Here is a 19,289-nt window from a genome sequence, read left to right as displayed (position 1 = left end):
GAATACAGGTAACTACATTCATAAGTCAAATCTCTTGGGATCACAGAAATCTGTTCGACTTAGGCGAAATTATTATTCTATCCACATATGCTTTGCATATCCTGGTCTGAAAGAACGTTTCGAGTTTTTAGATGATTCAGTACGGAAGATCATCTCATGCAGCCTAACCTGTACTAGTAATTGGTTCGTTGCTTTTATCTCCTTTCTTGATCTCTGCATTCACACCAGAGATAAGAATACAAGATAGTGTATATAACAAATCAATCATGCAAGCAATGAAATAAGTATTAACAAAATGTACAGGGTATTGTTCATTTAGAATGACAATTTGAAGGAATGCAAGGGACTGTCATCATGCAACCCTATATTACCTCTTCTACAGCATGGCTGATATCATACCACGCAAGAATGTCAATAAATCCAGTTACCTCACCTATATATGAAGGTGGAGTATGTTAATGCCATGCCAAAGGATGTTAGTAATTTAACATGACATGATTCTCACATCCTTCAGTTGAGAGTTAGAGTAGACTTTTGACTGGAGGTTGGAGATCTCACGTTATTCAGTCTTTAGACACCAGGGCTCCGTAACACAAAGGTTTGCGATGAACTGCAAATATGAAAAAAACGTTCTGATTGGTCCCTGGTCAATATTTTAAACCTAATGTGCGTGTAACGTTGATAATGACTGGTCAGTTCATTTAGCGATTGATCGCTAATCTTTGTGTAATGGAGCCCAGATCCAACACTCCTTGGCTTGAACTTGAATCATCATCATCCGAATCATTCTGGATGTTACTAACCCTCTCGTCTTGATGACTAAAATAAAAGGAATCATTCTGCAAGCTTTGGAAAGTTCAACCTTGCTAGAGGCTCAAACAGCCAAGGACACCTCTGAACTGATTCTTGAATCTTCAAAAGGTTTGCTCTGCAATCTAAGACCAGCACCACCTTCCCAGAGCCTGAGAACATTTCTGAATCGACTCTTGAATGTTCAAAAGCAGTTGTTCTGCAGTCGTTGGACAGTTGAACATTATCAGAGGCTTTTAACAAACTGATATGAACGTCTTGTGGACTGGACGAGGAGAGGGCTTACACCATGCTTAAATCCGGCAGCTATCTCTGTCATCTCAACGATGCGCCTTGCCAGGGACTCCCTCTGTTCTTGTGTCTAATTGGAGAAAGAAAAAGCAAACAATGAATATAACATACTTTAATATTAAAGTTCATGTACTGAGAATGTTGTACAGCTGGCTAAAAATGAATTATGTAATAATTGTAGTGTTGTGCTCAGTGATTTTCTGATCTCTCAACCCCATATCTTTTCTTCCATTTAAAACAAAAAGTGTGTTGACTATTTATGCAGTAGAAGTTCATTGCACTGTTAACAAATGGCATGTTTAATCATGATTTCCAAGAACAGGTGATCATTTTTATCCAGGCTATCAGCTTTAGATTCTCTAGGTCTACAAACACTTGGTCTACTTTGCAGAGAGTCAAATACTATATGAAAATCCATAATTTATTGTTCGAAATAGACATGAAATGAAATACTCTGAAAATTTGCTTTGCCCAATTGATTGTGGGCCTGGCAGCCACTGTGCAGCGCCAGATCGACTAGGCTCTATCCCTTTAATCGTTGAACGCCAAACAGGGTAGCAGCAACTCTTTTAACATATTTTTGTCTGACCTGGCCAGGGTTTGAACCCTTGACCTCCCGGTTGTGAGACGGATGCTCTACCATCTGAGCCAACACACCGGGCTAGATCCATTTGATATTAATGTTGTTTGGTCTAACACCCACTTCGACTGGTTGGTCTAATGCCTAGCTGGTCTAATTTCCACTTCATTTATCAATCATATTTTACTTTGTCAAATCAAAGTATGGTCAGAAACACTTCATACATAGACCAGGTGGTGTTAAACAAAGTGTTTATTAGACTAAAGGGTATATTCTAAATGGACAAAATGGTAAATGGGCTAAATAACAATAACACCAATACGAACATGCTGTCAAAGACCTAGTATTAACTATGTGGGATGAGTTCAACTGGAATGAAGACAAAGCAGGTGTAGACCACTGGTACTGATTGGCTGACCAACTTCTCACCTCTAGATCCCCACAGATCAATGGTGAATCGTAGGAATCACACAGAGCTATGATGTCTCCTAAATCAGCGCACTGGGTCCTATCACTGGATGCATTTAGGGCTAGGAAACAAACCCTCCCAAGGAAGTATGTAGGGTCTACGTGTGGCAAAGACTCGGCAATAGTCTTCAAGCTGGAAACCAAGCATGCAAACAAATGAGTAGGGGAAGGCGGGGTAAGTTGTGACAGTTTTTGCTTTTTGCATGTTAGAATTGATATGATTAATAATCTTGTCGAAATAAGTACCTTGCCTTGAAATTTAATTCTTCTGAAATATTTTCCACCTATATATAACTTTCTATCCCCACACTGAAAGTCATCGTGACCTTTGAAAAAAACTATGTCAAATGGCTCAACTTGCCCCATATATGGGGTAAGTTTGAGCCACCTTCTGGGGTAAGTTGAGCCACAAAAACTATGTACAAAATGTATGGGGGAGAACCAGCATGTCAATTTTTTGTTTAAAGTCTTTTCACTTGCTAATTCTTTATAAATACTAACATCCTGTAAAAGGAAAAGAGCAGTCATGTAAATTTGCTCCTTTCAGCCTGCATTTCAATCGATTTTTATGGTTTGTTTGTTTTTTAAGATACATTACCATAGGAATTACCATGGCTCAACATGCCCCATGCTGTTTGGCTCAACTTACCCCAGTCCGAACTTAGTGCGATAATTTTGTATCCACACATTTATTATGCATCCATCGTATAAAAGACTATGACAAGAATGAAGATCCATACCTGGACTAATAATGTTGTTATCATGTCTTTATTATATTTAAAGACGTGTGTTTATAAAGCACTTATCTATTTCACACTCTTTTTTACTTTTTTGGCTGAAATTCATATTTTTCCCTCTAAAAAACTACTTTTTGTTTCAAAGTTGGAAACAATGTGGTGGGGTTAGGGGTTATGCTATGGGTCATCAATACATGACACCACCACAATGTCTGACTCATTCATTATTGGCCTGGGGCTGGTGGCTCAACTTGCCCCTATGCTCAACTTACCCCGCCTTCCCCTACATATTTGGAAATATTTAATAGAAATTTTCAAGTGAAATTAAATCATGTCTGAATGCTGAACAACATCAGAGTCATCATTCAAAAAGTTAAATGTAGTCAACCAATTTCAAATGAAGTATTTTTAAGCATATCCTTCATTAAACGATTATTTGAATGTGGTTATTCTAAAATGTTTATGTGAAAGATTTGAATAAAATGTGTTTTATTGGATAAATTAACACATTTTACATTAAAGGTATACTCTAGGCCGAGGATAATATGATTTGAACAAATAAAGAAAAATCAGACCAAAATCACTAAATATTCCATCAAAATCGGACAAGGAATAACAAAGTTATGACATTTTAAAGTTTTGCATTATTCTGGTGAAATAGTTCTAGGATTGTCTTCATGAGTAAATTGATGATGTCATATCCCCATTCCCCACTTGTTCTTTTGTATTTTATTATATGAAACTAGGTTTATTCAATTTTTTTTCTTCTTCAAAAACTTAAAACATTGGATTGAAAATTGATTAAGAGTATTACATATTCATTGCTGCAACTTATTTCATTATAAGGGAGACATATCATTCAGTTTCACACATGTATGAAATAATGAAACAATTATGATTTCATGTAATAACAAGAAACGAGAAGGTGGGAATGTGACATCATCAGCCCACCTAATGAATACTAATGATGATGTGCATATCACTATTTTCACAAAATGTTGCTTAACTTTGAAATTCAATAACTTCGCTATTTGGTATCAGATTTTGATAAAATGGTCAGCATCTTGCTCTGTGAAATTTACTTTATTTAGATACAAATACTTTCAGCCCGGAGTATCCCTCTAAAAGTTATTTTGATTGGGCACCCGATCAAAACTGTTTGCATATTTTTGTTTTGCTCATGAATATAAAACCCCTTCTAAAGCATTGAATGGACTGGACGTTTCAGGATAATCTCTTGCTTGCAGCTTTCTAAATGTGTTAAACTGGTTTTTCATAATTTAATGGACAAGTCCACCCCAACAAAACCTTGATTTGAATAAAAAGAGAAAAATTTAACAAGCATAACACTGAAAATTTCATCAAAATCGGATGTAAAATAAGTTATGGCATTTTAAAGTTTCGCTTATTTTCAACAAAATAGTGATATGAACGAGCCAGATACATACAAATGAGAGAGTTGATGACATCACTCACTATTTCTTTCGTATTTTATTTTATGAAATATTTTTATTTTCTCGTCAATGAATGTGAAATGAAGTTTCATTCCTCCCTGAACACGTAGAATTCCATTATTTTAACATCTTGTGCTTCAGGCAAGGAGGTCCCAATCGTCAAATTCGTAAAAATTGAAATATTGTATAATTCAAACAATAAAAAACAAAAGAAATAGTGAGTGAGTGACATCATCGACTCTCTCATTTGGATGTAACTGGCTCGTTCATATAACTATTTTGTTGAAAATAAGTGAAACTTTGAAATGTCATAACTTTCTTTATTTTACATCCGATTTTGATGAGATTTTCAGCATTGTGCTTGTCTGATTTTTCTCTATTGATTCAAATCAACATTTTTCTGAGGTGGACTTGACCTTTAATCATACTAAGACCAAGGCTTAATTCAAAACAGAGTTCGGAACATAGGCCAGTGGCTTGAAGTACAGGCCTTACCTCATGTTGATATTGATATCGAAGATGAAGACGATCAAGTCAATCTTTGGCCGTTTCTCATCATTCATGGATGGCAGGGGTAGCTGGGTAGCTGTACGACTAAAAATTGAAAACAATAAAGGCACTGTGAAATTCAAGATATTAAACCTCATTTTCAAAATATACTTTAACTTAACAAACGATCCCACTGGCCTTTTCTTTTTTCTTTTTATTCTCAATTTTGATTTCAGTTTGCATTGACTGTTAATATCAACCAATTCTAGGAGTGCAAAAGTTGGTCTGGAAAATAGGTTCAAATAATTGCGCCTTGTTTTGCATTCAGGGAGTTGCTAAAATATGTTTTGGGCTTGTTCACTGATTTTTCAGTTGTATTATTTCATTTAGATATTTCTTGTTTCAATAGTAGCAATTAAAAGGAATAGCTATCAGCAATTTTACTTACACTTGAAGACAGAAGTCAGTGTTGAGTGCTATCATAGCTTCCGCTAGCTCTTTTTTCTTAATAGACTGGAATCCAATCAGCTGAAATAAGAAGAATGTACCGGGGAATTTAATTTTGACTTGTCATAATTTACATACACACATGATTTTTTGTGAGAATTTTGGTATTCATTGACCTGAAATTATGATCCCTAATGTTTGGGTTTGTTGCAAGCATGCAGTTTAAGTTAAAGTTAATTTTATTATCTTCTGGAGGAGAAAAATCTTTTTTTTTCAGAGAGCTGATCTGCGAATGCAGATTGTCTTTGTTATCACTCGTTATTATCAGTTACTATAATTTTCTTTGAATGTCAACCCTTGCCATCATGCTTAAGAATTAATGCACGTAGTACCAGGGGCGGAGGAACGTCAGGCTCATACAATGAAAGTGGAGGGGCACCTTTTGTCTGCCAAACAATAGGTGCCCCTCCACTTTCATTGTCCGAGCCTGATGTTCCGCCGCCTCTGCATAGTACAGTGTAGCAGGGTTACAGGTCAAGACTACCATGTACTTCAGGCTAGCCTATAATGTAGGCAGAGACTGCTGCTATTAAGCAATACATCTGATGTGGCAAGACTACACACAGTGGATAGCATAGTTCAGAAAGTTTATCAAAGTCCCCAAATGTTAACTTAGATATCACTGTCAAATATTTCTAGATTTACTAAAGTAACCATCTAAATTATAATATTTGCAACTTAGAAGTACGTTCAATGCAATATTTAATATATTTTAAAAACAAAATGCATAAATGTTGAAAATGAAGTTCTAGCCCATTTACATGATTTAGGGCTAGAACTCTTAAAGGTCAAGTCCACCCCAGAAAATTGTTGATTTGAATCAATAGAGAAAAATCAAACAAATATAACGCTGCAAATTTCATCGAAATCGGATGTAAAATAAGAAAGTTATGACACTTTAAATTTTCGCTTATTTTTTACAAAACAGTTAAATGCACAACTCAGTGATATGCAAATGAAAGAGTCAATGTCCATCACTCACTATTTCTTTTGTTTTTTATTGTTTGAATAATAAAAAATTTCAATTTTTACAGATTTGACAAGAAGGACCAACTTAACTTAACTATAAACTGTTAAAATAATAGTAATTCCACATATTCAGGGAGAAATGAAACTTTGTTTCACTTGACAAGGAGGAGAAAATTATAATATTTCATATAATATAATACAAAAGAAATAGTGAGTGGGTGACGTCATCAGTCTGCCAATTTGCATACTGACCAGGATGTGCATATAAGTGTTTTGTGAAATTAAGCGAAACTTTAGAATGTCATAACTTTCTTATTTTACATCCGATTTTGATGAAATTTTCAGCATTGTGCTTGTCTGATTTTTCTCTATTGATTCAAATCAACATTTTTCTGAGGTGGACTTGTCCTTTAAAGGGAAGGTAGGCTACAATTTTGATGTGGCTAAATTTCAAGAGTGACCCATCCTGTGTGCACATGATATAGCCTATAGGGAAAATCCCTGGCTCCATGGAGAGTAAGCACGTTAATGATTTTGACCCTCTCAAAGAAGCCTCCTGGCTACTAATTAACTAGACTGATAAATCTGCTGTTTCGTCTGAGTTTTTCAACATTTTCTGATTTTTTGGGTCCTCCTCCTACACAGATGGATGACGGCCATTGGGCTTGTAATGGTCTAGTGGTTCTGACTCGCCTTTCAATCATAGGGTTGTAGGTTCGGATCCTAGCCATGGCATGTTTTCCGCTTGGCGACAGCACACGATTTGCTGTCGCCAAGCGGAAGACAAAGAAATCAAGATGGCGACGTAAACACGGCCGTAAGCTCTTCCCATCTTTTCATAACATTTTTCTTGTTTTTTTAATGAATTTTCCTTTACAGGTAAATGTTAGTTTTGGTAACGATATCAAAATAAGTTTGTACAGAATCCAATAAAATGACCACCAAAGTGTCTGCTTGTATAAATAAAACGCATGTGCCAAAGGATTCTGGAAGAAATTGTGTAATTGCTGAGGAATCAGCAAATAAGCACAGGATTCGGGTAGAGCGTCAGGCCCGACGCTCTAAGCAATAATTATACATTGTCCCACGTGCGCTTATCTGTGTTGGGGATCTTCGGTGTGAACATTTTTCAGCGTAGATTTCAAGATTTCACAAAGTTCAGTTAATGTAACTGTACCAGATCTAGATCCTTGATGATATACTGACAATCAAGCCTTGTTTTACAGACTTTCTCATGAAATCAGTGTTTACTGCAACTACTGGAATTTCTCTTTAAAAATGAAATCAATATCGCAAAAATGTTGGAAATGAAGTTGAACCCCATGTACATGTGTTAGGGCTAGATCTTTTAGAGGGAAAGTAGAAATCTCGAAGGCGAAAGTTTCAGGTTTTGTACCCATAGTCGTACGTGGGTGAATATAGCTTTGTGACCCAGGCGTCAATGGGGAGTAAGCCTACGTAGAGTAGATGACTTTTACTCCCCAGACGCCTCCAGGCTAGGTAAGCCGTAGACCAAAAGCTTTGGTCTCTGTTATGTTTGTTGTTCAGCTGAACTCCGTTGGCTTCACTTACCAAATACAGAGACTGAAGTTCTAGCGCGATCTGTACAGGGGACTCAATGGCCATTTGTTTATGTACTTAAGATCGGATAAAACGGGAAAGTAAATTTGCGCGACAGCCGAGGTAAGTCACTGTTTTTGTTCCTTTTTACTTGACTTTTCTCTGTTTTTTAGCAATTAATGCAAAGAGGGAATATTAATTTGCATTTTGGTTGCGTTTATTTTCAACATTTTTATTCATTAAACTAAAGGCAAAAATTGAAGGGCCGCGACGGGGGGATTTTGCATTGCAAGTCCCCTAATGGTGGCTGCAGGATAGCGAGCCGTCTGTGTACGAGGAGAAATTAAACAAAATGTTAAAAACTCTTCGAAACAGACGGCTGCCAGCTGTCTAGGTTAGCCCAGGCCGAGTCACAATGAATAGACCTGGCTTCATCCATATAATCGAGGTAAGTGCATAATTTATTTTTACCCTTTTGTCTGGGGTGCTATTGCGACCTCATTCTACCCCATTTTGAAGAGTATCCTCTGCCTAATATTACACGGATGAGTCCTGAGCTTCCTGGGTTATCCTGCCAGGTACCCATTCCCAGTCTTAGTCACTTGTTCACTGCAACCATCCTGCCTGTGGGGAATCTAGACTACAGGTAGGACTCACTTGTTCACTGCTACCACCCTACCTGTGGGGAATCTACAGGTAAGGACTATGGTATGCGAATGTTGCACAAAGCACACACTTTAAAAAAACATTTAAATATCACTTTTGTGACCAAAAATTACTAATCTCCATACAGTTGCAATTTACTTTTCATTAGTAACTTGGGAATAATTTTTGTATTCACCAGAGCGCTCAGAAACTTGAATTTTGGGCATATTTTTGTGTATGCCCTCTATTGGTGGAAAGTGGCAAGAAAATTTTCATTTTTTGATCTCTATTTTTAATTAAGAAAAAAATGATTAAATGAATCAAATTTGAATAAGAGAATAAGTTGTATGAATAAAATAGGTGTAATGAAAATTGTCAGTGTAAAAAAATCAAGCATTTGCCCCAAAGAAAAAGAGAAAATAAGCCAAACATTGCCACCCTTATTTTGCCACACATGGAGATATAACTAAGAACAAGGTTATATCATGACCTTGTTCATTGAATGAGTGGTAGGACTCACTCATTCAATGAACAAGGTTATGATATAACCTTGTTCTCAGTTACATCTCCATGTGTGGCAAAATAAGTGTGGCGATTTGGGCTTATTTTCTCTTTTTCTATGGGACAAATGCTTGATTTTCTTACACTGTCAGTTTTCAATACAGTTATTCATTATATAACTTGGTTCTTATGTAAATTTGATTCTTTAAATTATTTTTTCTTAATTAAAAATAGAGATTGAAAAATGAAAATTTTCTTGCCATATTACTTTCCACCAATAGAGGGCGTTCACAAAATGTGCCCAAAATTCAAGTTTTTGAGCGCTCTAGAGAATACAAAAATTATTCCCATATTACTAATGAAAAATAAATTGCAAATGTATGGAAATAAGTAATTATGGTCACAAATATGATATTTAATATTTTGGTCACAAAAGTGATATTTTAATGATTTGTTAAAGTGTGTGCTCTGTACAACATTGGCATACCATAGCCCTACCTCTAGATTCCCCACAGGCAGGGTGGTAGCAGTGAACAAGTTGTAGGACTATGGTATGGCAATGCTGTACATAACACACACTTTGAAAAATCATTAAAATATCATCACTTTTGTGACCAAAATTACTCATTTCCATACAGTTGGAATTTATTTTTCAATAGTAACTTGGGAATATTTTTTGTATTCACCAGAGCACTCAAAAACTTGAATTTTGGGCATATTTTTGTGTACGCCCTCTATTGGTGGAAAGTAATATGGCAAGAAAATTTTCATTTTTCAATCTCTATTTCTAATTAGGGCCTAAGAAAAAAATAATTTAAATAAAGAATGAAATTTACATGAGTGCCAAGTTATATGATGAATAGCTGTAATGGGAACTGACAGTGTGAGGAAATCAAGCATTTGTCCCATATATAAAGAGAAATTAAGCCAAACATTGCCACCATTATTTTGCCACACATGTCATGGGGATGTAACTGAGAACAAGGTTATATCATAACCTTGTTCACTGAATGCACTCATTCAATGAACAAGGTTATGATATAACCTTGTTCTTAGTTATATCTCCATGTGTGGCAAAATGTTTGGCTAATTTTCTCTTTTTGTTTGGGGCAAATGCTTGATGTTTTTACACTGACAGTTTCCATTACACCTATTATTCATACAACTTGGCTCTTATTTAAATTTGATACTTTAAATCATTTTTTTCTTAATTAAAAATAGAGATCAAAAAATGAAAATTTTCTTGCCATATTACTTTCCACCAATAGAGGGCGTACACAAAAATATGCCCAAAATTCAAGTTTTTGAGCGCTCTGGAGTCTGGTGAATACAAAAATTATTCCCAAGTTACTAATGAAAAATAAATTGCAACTGTATGGAAATTAGTAATTTTGGTCACAAAAGTGATATTTTAATGACTTTTTAAAGTGTGTGCTCTGGACAACATTGGCATACAATAGTCCTACCTGTAGATTCCCCACAGGCAGGATGGTAGCAGTGAACAAGTGACTGAATGGGTGATTTCAAGTACGGTGTTGAAATCTGGTGTTGGTGTTGGGACAACACCAACACCAGCTACAACACCGAACTTGAAATCACGCTGGTGATGGGATTGACCTCGGAAATATTGACATATTTCCGGCAGTTTGTGTTGAGCTCTGGTGTTGAATGTCGTCTGCTGAACCGAGCATTACAGCTGTTGACGATCTACGTGCAATTTCCCTATTCACCAACACCAACCCCCAGGGATTGGGAAAATCGTGATTTCAAGTTCGGTGTTGGTGTTGATGAACTAAAGTTCACGATTAGGAGGCGAACACGATGAAACACCCCCGTAAAATTATCTATTACAGTTAAGATGAGCGCAAATCATTAGAGTTTTACACATTTTAATGAAAAATAATATTTATGGTTTCTGATTATTGCAGTGATTTTAACCTGTGCATTCTGTACGATAAGATTTTACCGCAATTTCTTCCCGATTTCACTTTCGTCGTCGAGAATTTCTCGCGTAAAGTTAAGAAGATGATCAGCAGCGAAGCGCAGAGGCGTGACGTCATAGGATATCGATAACGTTATGGTAAAATGTACCACAGTCTGGGGCACGCGCGACTGCTCCCTACATATAGTACTGTGGGATGGGTTGGAACATAGATGATTCATGTACTAAAGAGGCTGTGTGCACACAACAATAGACCCCAAGCCCTGTGCATTCATCCATGCTTGGGTGCACAACTCAGCAGAGCTGCATTGTCAGGCCAGCCAAGGGATCTAATGATCACTTGAAGAGTCGACATAGCGAGACGAGGACGTCTGTGAACACAACACAACAACCTTTGCTTCGCCCTTTCGCTCTTCGAGTTTATCTACAACAGCTACAAGTACATTATATCTACAAGCTACATCTACATCAGGAATACGTCACATCCCATTAATATCACCACATCGTGCAAGTTACTTTGGCCTGTTTTCGGTTCTTGTTTTCACCGTGCTTTCGGTTATTTTCACCGTGCCTGGCACCATCACTTTCTTGGTAAGTATCACTGATACTTCCCTCCTGTTAACCCCCTTTCCTTCCTTCCCAACAGGTTAATCCCATAACCAATATTCTTATTATTTTACCACAATGGCGCTTGCGAATCTTACTTTGCGCGAATTGGCATCCCATTAGATTTCAATTCATTCGTTTCATTTATCTTGAGTGTGTGTTTTGGGAGTGTTCTGCTTCCTTCATAAATTTTTGGAAGGGGGTAGATTGGATAATTTTGAGTGTGCTCAAAAGATCTAAAATACATTGTGCTTTTGATTTGTTATTGCTTGTGATATTAAAGTGATATTCTGATTATTTTTCTGAATGCTTGTTGTGTTGCAGGGGAGCGAGACTCCACAAATAAACCTGTATTTTTGACATTTGCAAAGCATTATTTTTACATTGGCTTTGAATGGGGTGTCTTGTGTTGAGTTAGATGGTCAGTCTGTCTTTAACAACATTTGTACACCACGCCTCAAGCCAACTCATTGTCTATTGCAGTTCCTGTTATTTTTGGATTCAAAACTTGAACTAATTTTACTGTCCAATTTTAGTGGGATAATTGTATCAAATTCTCCAGATTATCCCAGCTATCAATTTTGTTATATTTCCCACATTGCGCAAAATTGCGAGATTTTGGAACTTTGATTTTCTAGTCTCTTTCCCATATTTTGTTTGTGTAATTTTTGAGTGATTCTGAATGCTGAATTTTCATGCTCTTTGCAGTGTTCTGTTTGTGAATATTTGCCTTGGGCGTGGCTCAGTTAGTGAATGAACCAAGCTGCATTGTGCTTGTTTTCTTTCACTTGTTTGGCTGAGCATTAGTTCAATAGTTTGTTGAATATTGTATAGTCACCACATTTTCCAATTTGAAATAATTATTGTTTTCTGGATTAAAATAAAATAAGTGGATACTTATTTTCAGCCATTTTCCAAGGAAGTTCCCTGTTTAATAATAAAAAATAAGGTAGCTTGATTTTAGGAATTGAAATCAGGGTAGACTATATTCGACTTTCTTTGGTAAATTTTCTTGCTATCAAATCTCAAGGTGGAATTAGCAAATTTATTTTCTGCTGGGAATTCCACATTAATATCAAATTTGAAATTGTTCTGCGCTGAATGCAATTTAGTAGGAAGGTATTTTCAGCCTGAAATTTTATATTCTACTTATATTCCTTCACTGTGATTGGTTTAAATCTTTGAACTAAGCAAATTTGCAAAGAATTTTCTGTTAGTAGGTCCAATTGGGTTTCATGTTTTTGAAATATGGTTGTTTGAAATACTTTTGATCAAACTGTGGAGGATACCACATGTTTTCTAGAAGTCAATGGCAGACCTCTTCCACTTGGTTTAATAAAGAAAAAGTTTCTGTTTTAGACAAACCAATTTATGATGGCATTAATGGTAGTTGGAAAGTTTTTCTTCAACAATTTTCTCGGTATGCCGATAAAGCAGGTTGGACCGCCAGGCAGAGAATCAATAATTTGTATTTGTGTTTGCAGGGGCAAGCTGCTGAATTTTGTGCAGCTATATTTGAAAGCAACCCCAGAATTGATTACTTTGATTTAGTTTTTGAATTGGGACATAGGTTTGGAAACGATTCACCTAATACATACCCTAAAAATGTCCAAACTCACCGAGGGCATCCTGCTTTTGTTTATAGCCAATTTTCTTCACATTATTTTCCCAACCCCAGAACACAATGTCCAGTTCAGGCTACCCCTGATATTTTGCGGGATTCTACCCCAAAGTCATGTAACTATAATTCAAGGGACTCTGATGGAATTGGAAAGTCTCAATGGAAGACTGAGATGGCTTCTATTAATAACAAGTTAGACAATCTCATTAGTACCCTTGCTACATGCAAACTTTCAAAATCTTATAACCACCCAAACTGGGAAGGGTTGAAGATAGAGGCCGACCTTCAACCCCAATAACAGAAGGCCAGGGTTCTAAAAAGAAATTAGATCCACCCAAATCTGGTAGTCTGATCTCTGGCAATGGGGAGGGCTTTGACCCAACAGTTGAAATAAATGTGGCTTTGACCACAGCTCTTGAAACTGAGGGCTCCCAATCCAATGGGGAGGGCTTTGACCCAACAGTTGAAATAAATGTGGCTTTGACCACAGCTTTTGAAACTGAGGGCTCCCAATCCAGTGGGGAGGGTTCTGACCCGAAAGTCGAATCAGAAGTGGCTTTGACCACAACTTTTGAAACTGAGGGCTCCCAATCCATACCTGACCAGGGACTGACTTCAACAGTAAGGGGGAAGTTTGATTTCAATAACAAATTAGATGAAGGTGTTTCCTCATTTTCTAGTAATGGTCCATCCTTATTTGTTAATACTCCTATTATTTCTGAATCTGCAAAGGAGCAGTGCAAAAATATTATTTCTGATCCTTTATTTCTAAGTCCTAAAGTGGTAGAAAAAGAAGCCACTCCAGCCAAAACAGAATTGACAGCTGACATTGTAAATAAAATGACTGTCAATTCTAACACTTCTGATAGTTCAGAAATTGTCTTTCAATCCAAGTCTAATTTGATTGTTGTAAATACTTATAAGATTGGGTTGAATTTGTTAGGATTTAATCCTAACCCAGATAAGCGTGCAGTCTGCTGGGATAGTGCTATAACTATCTCTTGTCAAGGTCTCTCTTGCAATGACCTACAAATTATGCAGCATAGGTTTGCGCGAGATCACCGTTGCTATCCTTTTAGGTTGTACGGTACCACCTTGGTACCACCATGGAATTGCGTAAAATATTTTGCCTGCATACTTTCAAGAAATTGTATTTTGGCATTGATGATTTTCCTTTACTATAATTTGAAAATACCTTGTTATTAATTTGCTCAAATTTGATAAGGTATTCACTGAAGAGAATTCTCGTAACATACTTTGTGTATTTATTACTCAGAGACAACTTGTCTTGTATTCTTTGATTTTGTTCAATTTTTGACTTGGGAATTTACACCATTGCTTGGTATTCATATTTTGTACCAAAATTGATTTAGATTCAAAAGCATGGTGTTCCAAATATCCAAATGTGAAGATAGTCTTTCATTTGTGATTAGGAATCAAAATCCTACACTCGTCATTTGCACAGGTGTCTCGAACACAATTAACTCAAAGTGTCGAGAACACAACCCCCAAATATCAGTCCCAGGGGAACGAAACCCTAGAAGAATTAAAAGACAATCGTTCGCTTAAACATTAAATGAATAAAAAGGAGGGGGTAGGGAATAATGAAAATTTCATTAAATATTTAGTAATTTTATTGATTTAAAATAAATCATGTCTGAACATTGTTACTTTATCCCTTTAAAGTTATATAATTATGTTGAGGAATGCTTTGGAAGTTAAGTTTCTTCTATCCAAGCTTAACATACAGCACACCCTTTAGTTTTTATCAAAAGGGGTAAAATGCTTTTGAATTCAAAATGATTCAATGTTAATTCAATTGATGTTTGTAAGCAGATTCCTTAGGCCATTGTGTTCAAAGCTTTTACACAAAACTACTCCCCATAATTAAGCAGATACTTGAGATAATTTAATTCAGTGCTTTCTATAGATAGTTATTTCCATTGATCAACAGGTTCTTAAATCAATTGGAAGATCTGCAGGAGCATCCCAAAATAAGCTATTGATCAATTTCCATCAAATAATGCAAATGTATTTCTTTTGTTTAAAGTTTCTTAAGCAGACCCTCTGAATATTTGAGAGCAGACTTGAGAAACATCCAAATTTATTGTCTTCAACCCTGCTATTTCTTCCATTTGATTGCAGAACATGAATAATAGGTTGGAATTGCTTTTGTCTATAGAAAGGTAGGGCAATCTAATTGTTTAACATGACCTCAACTTTTCAGACTAAAGGTGAAAGCATTGTAAATAGTTCACCTTTGGAGTAATTTCTCTTTTAGGGCAATGAGTTATGTAATTTGCATTCTTTCTCTAAGAATCTTCCAGGGCTTGGCGTTAGTTTATCTAAATTGTTCAGACATGTTTGCCTGAATTAATCTTAATTGTTAATCAGGGGTGTTACTAGGGAGTTCCAATTCAGTTGGTCTATTCAGCACATATTTTGAGAGTACTTGTTATTTCCCCATGTGCGTGTCCGTGGTGAAAATACATGTAGTTACCTCAGAATATTTTTTGTGCTGACAACTAACAATGTCTTTGTTAGAGTAGCTGCAAAATTGACATTCATTTGCATTTTTATTATCACTCAGGATGTCATTGACACTATTTAATACAATTATTCTTTAACATTGACATACATAAGTCACTTAAATAATGGGACACATTATTTATCATTATGCTACAAATCATTAATTAACTTGAAAAGCTGACACTGTTTTAGCATATATGTAATTGGAGACAAGAATTACACAAATGTAAACACTTGTCAATAATCTTATATCTTTTTGATAGATGAGTTTAATTTGTGGTCTTAAATTAGTTAATGAATAGAACTTATACTTGGAGCAAATGAGTTTCCAGTCCATTGCTTCCAAATGTTTGAGTAGTTTACAAATCAGGTGAAAAATATTATGCTACTTAACATTTTGGCACAATATTCCTGGGATTATTTTATGCAGGTTACATGTGTGAGGTCTTGAATTTTATGACTTCAGAATTCATCATTGTGCAGAGCTATTCATTTTTAAACTTCACAACAACCAGAATGTGTTTTTGTTTTTTCTGGTTATAACCTCCTTGGGAATCTGTTAACTTATAGATTTCTGCAAGGAAGATATGAAAATTGTTAACTAAGCAAATTGATAGAGTTCAATAAGGTTCTCTTTTTACTGGATAGATGACAAATATTAACAGATTCTCCTGAATCTGATTGTTCGTCTCTTGGCAATGAGGGCGGAGATCCATCGAAGGACTCCAGACCCAATCCTGGCGGAGGACGAGCCCCAGAAATTGGGATTTGTATTTATTTAGTAATAATAATCAAGCCTCAAATTCTTACAAGTCTAAGAATTTATCTTTTTGGAAGGGGTTAAGAGTAAAGTCAATTTTATAGAAATGTTGTGAGACCTTTGGATCAACTATTTTCCTGGCTGCTGCAAGCATGCATTCATATGTACATTACAAATTTTAGAAATTCCAGTATTCCTGGGATGAGGTTAAGCTTGTCAAGTGAAGGGTTCAATAATCAATTTAAGGATCCTTTCATATATTCACATTGATGAGCTACCCCATTAACCGTCTGCTCAAAAAGCATAAACTTTGTCATAGGAATTTTTCTGGTTTAAATGAAAATGTACATATCGGCTTCGGTAGACAATTGTTCGGGTGTCGTTCCCTTACAGGAGTAAAGATTTCTAGATCTTGACTTGTGGGATGATAGCCACCAACAAAGTCTTCCCAAGCATTTCAATGAATATATGCATTCATGTATTCTCCTTTCCCTTGCGGGCGTAAGGCTTGACCTTCGCTCTTCTGGTAGTCCATTTCCCTTTCGGGCGTAAGGCTTGACCTTAGCTCCTCTGGTTGTCCATTTCCCTTGTGGGCGTAAGGCTTGACCTTAGCTCTTCTGGCAGTCCATTTTGATATTAATATATTTTTGCAAAACTTTAGAAATCCCTCATGTAGTCTCGGTATTAGCATCAAGTTTATCATGTGGCAGCGTTTGTTTGATTAAAATACTTGTATCCAAAAGTCACATTGATAAGTCCCCCCTTGACCTTTTACCTGAGAAGTTGGATAGTTGTTTTATGTAAAATAAATTTGGGCATATAAATATACCGACTAAATGGCATGTTCATCCTCTGACCCTTGCGACTCCAGACAGTTTCTTGCAAACCTCTGAGAGCGGCAGTGGATTAACATTTATCGTTCCCTCCTTTCACTGAGGACTGCTTAGATCCACATGTGTACATATGACATATGGCAGGACAATGACAGTCCAAAAATAAGGGAAGTAACGATGTTCTAAAGTCGGGGGGAGTGTGGTAAAATGTACCACAGTCTGGGGCATGCGCGACTGCTCCCTACATATAGTACTGTGGGATGGGTTGGAACATAGATGATTCATGTACTATTAAGAGGCTGTGTGCACACAACAATAGACCCCAAGCCCTGTGCATTCATCCATGCTTGGGTGCACAACTCAGCAGAGCTGCATTGTCAGGCCAGCCAAGGGATCTCATGATCACTTGAAGAGTCGACATAGCGAGACGAGGACGTCTGTGAACACAACACAACAACCTTTGCTTCGCCCTTTCGCTCTTCGAGTTTATCTACAACAGCTACAAGTACATTATATCTACAAGCTACATCTACATCAGGAATACGTCACATCCCATTAATATCACCACATCGTGCAAGTTACTTTGGCCTGTTTTCGGTTCTTGTTTTCACCGTGTTTTCGGTTATTTTCACCGTGCCTGGCACCATCACTTTCTTGGTAAGTATCACTGATACTTCCCTCCTGTTAACCCCCTTTCCTTCCTTCCAACAGGTTAATCCTATACCAATATTCGTATTATTTTACCACAACGCGATCGGTATCGCTCCTCTGAACTCAGCTCGGTGTTGGGGCTCGGTTCACGTTCAGCAGCCTTTTTACGCTCTCAACACCAACACGGAACACCGTACTTGAAATCACCCAATGAGTGGTCTGAGTATTGGCACACTGACGCAGAAGTGAATACGTAGGACAACACAACATACATCCAGATTATTTTGTGGTATTTTACGAAGGTTAAGAAAAATTTTGCGTTCATGAAAGGCAGATTTATGATGCTTACCATTACAACGGCTGAATTTAAATCAGGAAGCTTATTGTAAGGATGTAAAATAGGTTGTTTATCACGTAAAGTTGTCTCCATTTTCCACAGAAGTTGTATTTCGCGCAAACCGGCTCAGGGGGTGGAAACTCACTGAGATCAGTGTGGAAACTCCGCTTCTGCATCCGATCGATCAGAATTGAAGAAAATTTTGGAGGGTCAAAAGTGCACACTGCTCCCATTTTACATGTACAAGCCTATGGACACCGCCACTGTTTTGGTACACCAGCGAAATGGAGGCGTGGTCATTAAACGTCCTTCGCGCATAGCGTAAAAATATGTAAATTAGCATTTGGTCACTAATTAGCATAATGCGCGACCTAATTTAATATCGTTGGTGTCTGTGATTATAATACATCATGCCACTCATTCATTCTTAAGTAATCTAATTTTTATTGATTTTAGCTGCAAGTTGCCAGGATCTTTGTTTAGGCAATAACTGGAAACTTTATGGGAGGGAATTTAATTGAGCTTGATTTGCCCTCTTTTCATATAATTTTCATTGTAATTACATTCACTATTTATATTACAGAAGAGGTTCCCAAAGAAAATGTTGCCATAATAATTTTTTCCCCTTAATCGTGTAAGTGTTCATCGGTTGACATTAATGGTTAAATGTAATTACGATGGCATCTATTTATGTTTCTGAAGCCCTTATTTGAAGAGCTCACTTGCAAAAGGGGTTAGGTCCATTTTTCATCAAATTTGATGGGGTTTTTTTCGTCTCAATGAATAGATTTTTTAGTAAATGATACCAAAGAACAGTTGAAATTCCCATTAAAAAGTGATCTAAAATGGCCAAGAAAAATCACTTTTTTTTCAAAAGGGGTTAAGGTCCATTTCGGTTTTGTTGCAAAAGGGGTTAGGTCCACACAATTTTTTATTTGGAAATGAATATTTTACAAAATATGAAGACAGGTAGATTTCTTTCATAGCCAATTTTATGTT

General features: G+C 36.5%; 1 protein-coding gene across 1 annotated transcript; it reads right to left on the bottom strand.

Annotated features, from left to right (window-relative positions):
* Positions 1–47: 47 nt before the first annotated feature.
* On the bottom strand, positions 48–18,411 carry LOC121423237 (centromere protein M-like). Its single transcript, XM_041618557.1, has 5 exons — positions 18,303–18,411; positions 5,278–5,357; positions 4,836–4,934; positions 2,111–2,282; positions 48–1,171 (listed from the first exon to the last, which is right to left on the bottom strand). The coding sequence occupies exons 1-5, from the start codon at positions 18,381–18,383 to the stop codon at positions 1,037–1,039; spliced, it is 567 nt and encodes a 188-aa protein (XP_041474491.1). The 5' UTR covers positions 18,384–18,411; the 3' UTR covers positions 48–1,036.
* Positions 18,412–19,289: the final 878 nt, after the last annotated feature.

This window comes from Lytechinus variegatus, chromosome 10 (assembly GCF_018143015.1).
Source record: "Lytechinus variegatus isolate NC3 chromosome 10, Lvar_3.0, whole genome shotgun sequence".
Classification (NCBI taxonomy): Eukaryota; Metazoa; Echinodermata; class Echinoidea; order Temnopleuroida; family Toxopneustidae; genus Lytechinus; species Lytechinus variegatus.
This window is presented reverse-complemented; position numbering and strand designations above follow the sequence as displayed.